The 12,189-nt window shown below is 30.2% G+C and overlaps 1 protein-coding gene across 1 annotated transcript; it reads left to right on the top strand.

Annotated features, from left to right (window-relative positions):
- Nucleotides 1-6,398: 6,398 nt before the first annotated feature.
- On the top strand, nt 6,399-8,258 carry LOC140991708 (CBL-interacting serine/threonine-protein kinase 5-like). The gene has a single exon (XM_073461821.1). The coding sequence runs from the start codon at nt 6,705-6,707 to the stop codon at nt 8,079-8,081; it is 1,377 nt and encodes a 458-aa protein (XP_073317922.1). The 5' UTR covers nt 6,399-6,704; the 3' UTR covers nt 8,082-8,258.
- The last annotated feature ends 3,931 nt before the right edge of the window (nt 8,259-12,189 follow it).

Genomic DNA, 12,189 nt, shown 5'->3' with positions numbered 1-12,189 from the left:
ATATATATATTTGCAATTGATTTATTACTGAATTTCAATCACATTTAAAGAATCGTAGCACTCAGCCTTGAACCATTTCAAGTTCAAGCCAACAGCAAACTTGAATTTGGCCTCCTAGATTGACGTTTGACATTCAAAGCCAGAAACAAAACACAAGACTTCTATCTATACAAATGTGAAAAATGTTGACCATCACACCTAATTGAATAATTAGTACCAAAACAAATGTCACTGTAGAAATAGAACCACCAGTCAACCACGTTACATTTTTCTAATTATTAATTATATTATATTAGGATTAAAAAAAATAGCAGCCGAAATTGGAACAGTATTACTTTTTTGTGAAAATGAACGTGCAAATAAATTAGATTATATTATATAAAAATCTAGCAGTTTTGGAATAGATCAAGACCTAATTATATGACCACGTACGACTTTATATGTTGTCCAAAAATTCATTGAAAATTTTGAGGGTGTAAACTATAAATTAATGTTTTAAAAACGACATATATCCTTAAAATTCTAGGAAAAAATTATATTAAAACTTGAGGGTTGACTTTATTATCATAATTCCTAAGTCAAAAAAATTTAATTAGCACAAGTTTTCTTGCAAATAATATCATTAGATTGAGTTTGCTATATTTAATTTTTATGATATTATGAATTCTAAATTGACTTCACATAACTTCCTAAAGGTCGTGGCGGTGTTGCACGTTTACATTTAAACTTCTTTTTCAAAGTCATAATATGATTTTATTTCAAATGAATTATCTGAATTTTTAATTTAAAAAAAATATAATAATTGGATTGAGCTCTACTATTATGATTTTTTTTTTGTACTCCAAATTACACATTAAATTAAATCAAAAAAGGATTAGCGAAGTTAAACATTGAATTTAAACAAAATTTCTTGAAATGAATAAAACAATATAAGTATTCGATTTCGGAATATTTGATACGAATCATGCCACTATTAAAGTATTGATGAAGTTGAACTAAGGGGAGTGTATTTGTTTTAGATTTTTAATGACTTTTATGGAGTTTAAAAGTCTAAAAGTATTCAAACTAGACTTTTATATACTCTCTAAAAGTTTACTGGTATTCAGTGTTAAACTTTTATAGAATTTTAAAAAGTTATGTGGTATTCAAACGTGACTTTTAAAAACTATACTAAAATCTATAAATATTCAAAATGTCAATAGAATTTTAATGACTCCATGAAAATCTATTAAGTACAAGAATTATAGCCTAATGTACAACAATAAAATGTCAAAAAAGTCTTTGATTCAATCTAAAGATTTGGATGTACATTTAATTGAGAAATCTCACAAACTCACATACTCGATATAAATACTAAAATTTTCATTCTTTCCTCATCTATTTATTTTTCTTTTTATTGTTATTTTTTAAAAACATATTTTTTTTATTGCTAACAATAGTTTAAAATCAAAATTATTAACATCGTTCATTTTATTTTTGGAATTTCAGTCACAAAACCTCATAAAATTTAAAATTATATTTATTAAAATTTTTAAAAAATTATTACACTACATAATAAAAAAAATTATAATATTTGATTGACCTATAAATTAAAAATAATGAAGCTCAATTGTCTTCATCGGCATGAGTTTATGAAGGTGAAACTTTGATCAATTATTTGATACAGATGAACAACAACGAGCAAATGCTAATGCATGGAGGGATATAATAACCAATGGAATGTGGAGCGATGTTGATCAAATTGTCAATAATGATTAGATTTTTTTTTTATAAAAAACTAAACATTATTTCTTTAATAAAATTTTATTATGAACGTATAAAAATATCATTCATTAATATGTTGAATTGACATAAAGAATTGAAATTTTGATTTTAATAAATTGGATAGTTCATTTATCGTTTTTTACAAATTAAATTGATTTAACTTTTAAGTAATTAAAATTTATTTACATTCATAAATAAAAAAATAATTTAAAATTGAAGAGGTTATCTATTTCCAATAATTATTTAAAAGAAACTAATAAAAAATAAAGCACAATTACAAAATACAAAATTCACATAATTTTATAAAATTTTTTACAAAAGTCTAAAAAAATTTTGGAAAAAAGTCTATAAGAGTCCATGAATATTGTTTTACAATTCTATAAGATTTTATAAAAGTCAATAAAAATCCATCAACTCTAAAAAGTCTATCATTTTAAAAAAAATTTAAATTTTTAAATTTTTTTTAAAAATATAGAATGAATACCCCCTAAATAGAGATATAAGTGTGTTAAGTACGAGGTTTACTCAGGTTATGTATCATGTTTTTAACAGTGGTTACTGATAAGATGTTTTAATTAAATTATTCTTTCAAAATAATTTTTTTTCTTATTTTTCATTAAAAAAAATTACAACTTGAGATTCTTCAAATTTTTTTGAGATATATGATCTCGACAAAACAATTGAACAACCTACTAACCTTTTAAGTCCAATGATTTTGGGCCTAAACTGCAATTGCTATGGCCCAACAGTAGGATCAGGCCAACTCAGAATTTCAAAGTCTTAATTAATAGGGCCAGCACGTGAGTATGTCCTTGTTACGTTCTAAAATTGGGCCACCATTTTTGGGGTCCAAATATTTTGGGCGTAAACTGCATTGCCACTGGCCCAGTAAGTAGGATCGGGCTCGATATAGTTATTAGGCCGGAAGCAATACAAGCCGCCCAGCAATCAAACTATTACGAACTGACCTAAATGAGACCAAATTCCTTGAATTTTTAATTGCACATTTTAAGCCTGGCCCATTACACCAACATATATTTAAAAAATATTGAACGTCAATTATTATGTAAAAATTCCATAGAAAGGTAATCTTATAAGAGATTAAAGTAAAATTACATTGACTACTTCCTTTAAAAATCAAAAGAACACAAAACACATATACGTGAAAGAGTAGGTCTCATGTAAGACAATCTCATAGATCTTTATCTGTGAGACATGTCAAACATGCTCATATTTACATTAAAAAACAATATTTTTAACATAAAAACTCATGCGAGACGATCTCACGGGTGAATTTTGTAAGAAAGATATTATATTTGAGTCACCCATTAAAAAATATTATTTTTATTGTAAATATAAACATGGTTGACTACTCGTCTCATGAATAAAGATCCGTGTGACCGTCTCACAAGGGACCTACATAAAAAGTGATATTTTTTCATGGATAACCCAAATAAAATATATGTCTCACAAAATTGATCCGTGAGGTCGTCTTACATGAATTCTTGTGTACATGAAATAGACGATCTCTTAAAACCCTATGTTTTTTTAGTCATATGAACAAGTCTCCTAAAAATTACAATAAAACAGGCAAATGCGATCGTGATTAAAAAAAAACCATATGATTTTAATGATATCGTGCTTTTTTTTTAAAGTTTTTATAAGAGTCAAATACAATCAACCTATAAAACTACGCGTAAAACTTGTCAATCCTTTGAAATAAATAACGTTCGAAATATGTACACGTATATAGCAATTGGCTTAAATAATGCATCGGCTTCGAACATGTAAGAATTAAGAAATAGCAAAAGTTTAGATGAGATTATCTTGAATTATAAAGTTAGATATGAGATTATTTTGAATATTATCCACTCTAAGTGGATAACAAACATCGTGCTATGGACAATTAAATTTGTTGTCACCATGCATTACCGAACATGGGATCGAGATAAGGAGCAATATATCATTTTTATATAAAATATATATTTTTTTAATTAGACAAACAAGATTTTTATTTACTTTAATATATCATGTTGTTTGAAACCTAGACTGACTAGTTTGAAAATTGATCATTGTCGAAATATATATTAATGTATTTTATTACGATGAAAGAAACAATTCCGCAGACAGGAGGCATATCATTTATGGCAAATGAATGGTTTTCTTTTCTACTAACTCAATCGAGTTTGTATTGGATAAATTTCGGATATATACATTAGCCTGCACATTACATATATCAGGTTAACCGACAACCTCAAACAGAGAATCCTTTTGTGGGAATCGAACATTGGACTTTGACTCTAAATTTCGCACATTCAATCAACTCAATTATCCTCGATTGTGCAAATGAAATTTTTGTGCCAAGTTACTCTATATCCATATTATGATAAAAAGAACTTAATTTTCATTTAAAGTACAAAAGTTTAGCGTTAGCTAAATGTTTAAAGTTTTTACGTACAAGACACAATAGTAATCATATCCAATGTATATTTTGAGAAAGAAGAAATTGGAAGTATTTTAACTAATCCATGATAATGAAATGTATGCATGCGATTTTAAGAGTTATTTATTTAAAGTAACACACGAGGTCGAAGAAGACGGGGAGTGATCGTCGGTGGCATGATGTTGCATGGATAGTGAGCGGCTCATGACAGGCTTCTAGATGAAGGAAACAAGAATGAATCAATACCACACCGGAATGAGAGAGATTCCAAAACTGTTCAGGTATGAGACTATGCAGTTGAGAAATGCTTAAAATATTTAATAGGTACTATTCATATCGAGAAATTTACATCTTCTTTTCGGGAGCTCGTTACATAAGAAGTTTAAAGTTAAATGTGCTTGACTTGGGGCAATTCTGGGATGGGTGAACCCCTGAGAATTTTCCTAAGGTACGTGAGAATAAGGACATAAATACGTTGAAAAGACTCATTTTGGTACAACGAAGAAAGACTCGTTTTGATACAGTAAGGACAGTCTTTAAATCTGAAACCTTACATTTAATTTCTTCTTATTTATGATTATTTTTTGTATAATCTCTTTTGGACTATAGGCACAACAATCAGATTTTTTTTATTAAACAAATCAGACATTTACTTATTATATATTGACCGTCGCATTTGTGACAAATGTTGTGCTAAAAAAATAAATGAAGATATTTTGAGAGACTATGGATACATTAATCTCTAGATTAGCTAAAGTTTAGTGACAAAATTCATGATTAATGAAATATTTATTTTCTTTAACCATAATTACACCTTGTATTTGTGCCGTGGCATGCAAGTAGAATATAAATCATTCAGTTTGCCTTTAGATGGAAGGATTTAAATGGAGTTGATTTCAAATTCACACCTCAAATCTATCGTAAAAATATTTTTTTGCGATTCAATATCAAATATACAAATCCTCCCACAAATCATAATATTATTGGAAATACAAAATTATTCTCACGAAACTTTTCGGAAGCCTGACATGTACTTGATCTGATATAAAATTTCTATAGAAATTTTTTGTTATAAAAATTAAGTAATCTATGGGTAAAATACCAAAATATCGTGCCCATAGTTCAATACTAATAATTCATATTTCATTCCAACTGGTTTTCTATCTTTACTATATAGTATTCATCCCGCAGGATTCAAAAAGCTAAAAGTTCATTCATTTCCCTAATAGGGGAATCTCCTTGCTGCTTCTAAAGAAATAGCTTCAGTGATGCGATGCGATGCTTTCTTTCTTTTCGATCGATATCGCTTCTCTTGACCAAAACAAAAGGTAGTAAAATAAGCTCAATAAGGTTGAATGACTATCGATCCTATTCTTTTTTCCAGTCTTTCACTGTGACGAGTAGACAACACCACCTCGATTTGACATATGCCTTAGTTTTTGAAATTACATAAGATTGAATATACGATACCTCGATTCGATACTTGAATTTTATTTTTTTTAATTTTTCAATAACAGAAGTATTTAAACTTCATTCAACATATCATGTGAGATTACGATTTTCACTCGTTTATCTTACCGATTATAGAGATGCGAGTCTCAAACTTGATAATTCATACCCAAAATTTATGTTACCTGGCGTAACATTTAACTTAGTTAATTGTGAATGGAAGACGTTATTTATAGATAATCCACTCCACCTATTTTCTTTCTTATTCAGGCAAATTTTGAAGGGGCCATGTTACAGGGATCTGGTTCATTGAAAGCCGCACATTGTGTTTGTGATTATGTCATTTGGCTCCCACAACAAATGCCAAGTTGCATTATGACATTGTCAATATTATTACATATTATTATAATAATTTTAACCCAAGATTTTTCCATTCTTTCTATGGGCTCCCGAACACTCCACATAAAGGCAAAATTATGTCCTCCAATCACAAGTTGACAACCCCCTTACACCACCATCTAAATATTAATTCTTTGTAAACAAATATTTATATAATATTATAAAAATAAATTATGGATGCTTAAAATGAAAAACAAGATGCCATAATCAATCATTCGACACGATCAATTGTAATTGGCATTATAAAAATTAAATATATTTTTTTGTAATTTAATCCCATTAAAATTTTGAAATAGTTGGCCCTACCAAGAACACACACACTCTATATTGTTTGCACGACCAATCGATTGTTCTCTCAAAGGCCTAGACGAGTTATTCTCCTTCATGCTCCTAAGCAAAAAAGATTCTCCTCCTTCTCCTCCGGCCCCGCCGCGACCGCAACCTTTGCGGTTTCTTTCGATTTCGAAAGCTCAATTTTTTGTCGTTGCTTAGTCTCTTTCTTTAGTGTCTCATAACAACTTTTGCTTTCGGGACCAAACCAAGTAAATTGATTAGTAAATTCACCGAGTGTTTGTTTAAGTACTATAAATAATCGACCAATAGCTCTCTAACTCAAGTTCTTGCCATTTTTTCTTGATTTGTATTCCCAATGGAGGAAAAACCCACTAAACATATTGAAGAAAACCACCAAATCAGCAATGGATCCTCTAGGAACATCATTTTCGACAAGTACGAGATGGGGCGGCTCCTAGGCCAAGGCACCTTTGCCAAGGTTTACCATGGAAGAAACCTCAGGACCTCCGAAAGCGTCGCCATCAAAGTCATCAACAAGGATCAGGTCAAGAAAGAAGGGTTAATGGAGCAGATCACTCGCGAAATCTCCGTCATGAGAATGGTTCGGCACCCGAATGTGGTAGAGATCAAAGAAGTAATGGCCACGAAGCAGAAAATCTACTTTGTCATGGAGTACATAAAGGGCGGCGAGCTTTTCGGGAAAATCGCCAAAGGGAGGCTGAAAGAAGATGCGGCGAGGAAGTACTTCCAGCAGCTGATAAGTGCGGTGGATTTCTGTCACAGCCGCGGGGTCTCGCACAGGGACTTGAAGCCCGAAAATCTGCTTCTTGATGAGAACGAAAACCTCAAAGTCTCCGACTTTGGGCTGTCCGCTTTGCCGGAGCACCATCGGAACGATGGGCTTCTGCACACGCAGTGTGGAACGCCGGCTTACGTTGCTCCAGAAGTGCTTAGGAAAAAAGGGTATGATGGGGCGAAATCGGACATTTGGTCGTGTGGGGTCATTTTATATGTTCTTTTAGCAGGATTTTTGCCATTCCAGGACGAGAATCTGATGAAGATGTACAGCAAAGTTTTCAAGTCCGAATTCGATTTCCCCCCGTGGTTCTCTTATGATGCAAAGAGGCTAATATCCAGGCTCCTGGTTGCTGATCCACAGAAGAGGATCACAATTCCAGGGATCATGAAAAATCCCTGGTTTTGCAAGGGATTCAACAGGCCGATCGCCTTTTCCATCCAAGAACCAGCGAATGAAACTCCCTTGGATCAAGAAGATGAAGCACAGAGGAAAGAATTAGAGCTAAAGAGATCAAAATCTTCCCCCCCTTTCTACAATGCATTCGCATTCATATCATCAATGTCATCCGGGTTCGACTTATCGAACCTTTTCGAGAACCGATCAAGGTCCGGTACGCTCTTCACGTCCAAATGCTCGGCCTCCTCGATCATGTCGAAGCTCGAGTCACTGGCCAAGAAAACGAACTTCAAGATGGTTTTCAACAAGGATTTCAAGGTGAGGATGCAGGGCACATCGGAGGGGCGTAAAGGTAAGTTGTCGGTGACGGCGGAGGTGTTCGAGGTCGCGCCGGAGGTGGCGGTTGTGGAGTTTTCGAAGGAGGCCGGGGACACACTCGAGTATAGGAAGTTCTGCGAGGAGGATGTGAGGCCTGCCTTGAAAGACATCGTTTGGAGTTGGCAAGGGGAGAATTCTGTTTCGGGGACTGAAATGTAATTTAGCTTAAGGTTCAAGGCTAAAAGAGTCCTTCCATGGTAAACTTAAACCAATTTTGTAAAAAATTTGCGTAGCTTTTCACCATGTTGCGACTTATTATCGTGTGGGGTATATTAATTCCTACTGTAAATATTGTTTACCTTGTCTAATGAAGAAATCGAGTATATGAAATGACCATTTTGCCCCCCAACGATCAATTTTCTGCACTTTATAGCTGCAAGTGTGTGAAATAAGGTGAAACAATAGCTCCCGATTGATTTTTTTGTTTTTTTTATTTTTATGTATAAAACTTTAAATATTTCAATATCATATCATTTTATTTGATTTCACTCCTCGATTCGAAAATATAAATGCATTTAAGTGTAAAAAATCAAATGTTTGTAATGCCGATTACGTAGTGATTTTGTTCCATTTGTGTTTGGTCACAGTGCACGATGTTGGTATGAATTTGAAATCATGTATTTGATTCTAAGGATAAAACTATACATGACAAAAACTTGTGTGAGATGATCTTACGGATCGCATTTTATGATACAGATCTCTTATTTGGTTCATATATGGAAAATTATTACTTTTTATCCTAAAAGTATTACTTTTTATTGTGAATATAAATAGGGTTGACCCGTCTCACAGATAAAGATTCGTGCGACCGACTGACAAGAGACCTACTCAACTAACATATATTTGACCCCAAAAGATTATAATCCTTCTTAATATACCATTAACAAATATCAATCACATTAATCATCATTCCTAAATTTGGATAAAACTGTTAAATCGGAATTCAATTTTAGTTATAAATTTTTCAAAAAAAAAATATTTACAAATAAATTTAAGGGAAATTAAAGATGCATTATAATATAACATAAAAAATTTTCTGAGACGGTCTATTTGTGAGAAAAATCTTCTATTTTGTGGGTAACTCATGCCAAAAGTTTCATTTTTATGTCAAAAATATTAATTATTATTGTCAATATGAACATAATTGATTCATATTATAAATAAAAATCCGTAAAACTGTTTTATAAAAGATCTGTTAACACGACAAAGGAGTCTCTCAATAAGTGAGTACCTAAAGAGAATATTCACGAATAATATATATAATAATGAATAATTTTTAACACTATCCCTCTATAGACTAACACCACCAGCCTGCATTGATTTATATGCTAGTCGATATCAAGAAGGTTAATCTAACAAGTTAACTAACTTGGCCTTGTACGGACAAATTTAGTTGATTTTTGTCGCTTTTCAATTCCAAACCATCAAACTTTTATCTTTTTTTTAATTTTTAAACTTTTTGTTCTTTTGGAAAAATAGTAAGAACAGTCCTTTTAGTTTACTTATAAATTGTGTGGAGTAAATATTCAAATCTGAGTTTTGATCATATAAGTTATGTCATGTTTTGATTTTTAGTCATTTTTTGAAATTTTTACGTGGCATCGAAAAAACACGAACATATCTTCTATTTTGATCACTTATGAAAAAGTATTATTTTTTTATGTCAAATATGTTACTCATTATTATAAATATAGATATGGTTGACCTTTATTACTGATAAATATTCATTATATTATCTCACAAAAGAACTACTATATTGAAAAATGCTGACATTACGTCAAAAAATGCATATGCGACATCGAAAATTGATGATTTATTTGACGTCATGACAACACTTCATCGTTGTAAAATCCAAAACATGATATAACTTACTTGACCAAACCCAAAATTTAAATACTTACAAAACCAAAATACAAAATACGCGAACATAGGTTACTCAAATTTAAGATTTTTCTTTGAAAAATTCAACAAATAAAATTATAAACCATGTGATTGGCCACCAATTCCCAATGATCATAACTGCATATATTTCTAAAGTCCAAAGTAATAAACATTTAAATGGAACCAGGATTAATTTTTAGTGGGAAAAAAATCAAAACTTAATAGTCATATTTTGTCATGCATTGCGAAGGAAAACACTAAAAAACCAATCCAACGTATTTATATTGTTAATTAGTTCGTCAAATATATAACATAATTCAAATAATCTTTACTATATTATAATAAACGAACCGAACCTATCAGTAAAAAAATTATAATAATAAAATATTTGTGACGATCAAATCCATCGCTAAAACTGTCGATAATTTAGTTAGCGACAGTCAACAGTCATCACTGTCTCGGTCATTGTCGACCATTAGCGACAGTGTGTGCCATTCCGATAGCGACGGTGTTACATAGTCCGTCGCTAAATTCATCGATGGTTTTTAATTTAGCGACAGATTTTCAAAAATCATCGCTAATTTATTTATTTTAAATAACAATTTTGAAATTATAATATTTAAATTTTTAATAATAAATATTTTTTTTTATATTTATAATTGTATGTATCAATATGTTTTTTTAAAAAAAAATTTTTGTTATAATGTTTTTGAATATTTATCAAACATAATAAATTAAATTAAAATTGTTTCAAAAAACAATATTAAACTAAAATATATATCAAACTGAATCCGATATATATTTAAAAATAAATTAAATTCGACTGATATTAAAACTAAAATGTACAATAAGTATCATCAACAAAAAATAAAAAAAACCCTACGATATCTAGGTCTCGTCATCGACGTAACCATCATAGTCATATTCATCACCATCCTCGTTTCTATCATCATCGTCATCGACGAATCCGATCGTATTTGAAATTTCTATATAAATTTTTGAATTTTCTAAACCGCTCTATCTCTTTCAAACAAAACACTCATTGTCTCACTCCCAAAACAAACTCCACATTATTTCACTTTCTCTTTCAAATAAAAACAGTCATTAATTCTTTCACAAGTAGTCGTTACACACACAACGCAAACGGGTAAATAATAAATTAAAATCTACATATATTTGACCATAAAATTTAAGTAAATTTGAAGCTAAAATTATATCGGCCACCTATCCAAAAAGAATCTGAATATTTTTGTTGGTTTCGAACTTTCGATAATTTTCTTGTGGAATAAATAAAATGTTGTGCCCATCAAATAAGGAGGTCCCTCAAAATTAAATTTATTTCATAGTACAGCTGCCATAATATTGTAGCATAACACGCGTACTAAATTCTTTTTCTCCATTTTCTTTTTCTTTAAAAAAAATAATATAATAATAAAATAAAAAAGTAATAAATAAATTATCCAAACTTCTAGCATCTACTACACTTTAATTAATAATTATTACATTTCATTGGTCTTTCTTTCTTTTTTTTTTTTTATGGCGTTATATACAATACGTGGTTGGTTAATAGTTCAAGTATTTGGCTTCGCATGGAAAAAAACCAAGCCCGTATTCATATCATGCATAATTGACTTTTAACTTTCATTAATCCGGATGTAAGATTATTTTATAATAGAAATTTGTTAATTTATATATATTGTAGGATCGAACGATTTGTCAAATTATCGAAAATTATATCTGATGATCACGACGTGATTTAAAATTTTCTAGGATTGCAGCATGTCGAAATGACGAGTTTATCACTTTTATATATGAGAATAATTATTTATTTGCGAAGAAAATATCTTAATTACTTTGTACTAATAAAAACTTGGTATTTCACTTGAAATTGTTCTTCAGTTCGTGCTAGCTAGCTGTATATTAGGATTATGATTATTATTATTATTATTCATTATTATTTTTATATCAAGTATGCTTTTTTTTTTTTTTAAATAATATAATCTCGGGTCATCGATTGCTTTATAATATTACAATTATCAATAAAGAGAAAATATTGGCTCACTTTATAAAATTATTATAAGTTAATCTTACTTCATCATTATTTAAATTGGAAATTGAATAATTTTATAACGGAATATATTACTTTTAAAAATACAATTTGTTAAATATTTAAAACTTAATTTATTTATAATAAGTGTAAAACCGAGCAACTTCTGTTGTTTAATTAAAATCAGTTGCTGATATTAAATATACAACTCAAATATCTTTAAACGTTACATTTTGATTGTTAGGCATTTCTATCATATGATGTAACCAATTTGTAACCATGAGAACGAGAGGTGTGAAATTAACTCTTTTTTTATCATGTGGTCAACTTAAGTGCTAG

The sequence above is a fragment of the Primulina huaijiensis genome, chromosome 13 (genome assembly GCF_012295235.1).
Source record: "Primulina huaijiensis isolate GDHJ02 chromosome 13, ASM1229523v2, whole genome shotgun sequence".
Taxonomy (NCBI): Eukaryota; Viridiplantae; Streptophyta; class Magnoliopsida; order Lamiales; family Gesneriaceae; genus Primulina; species Primulina huaijiensis.
Note: the sequence above shows the minus strand (reverse complement) of the source record. Positions and strands in the feature narration are given on the sequence as shown.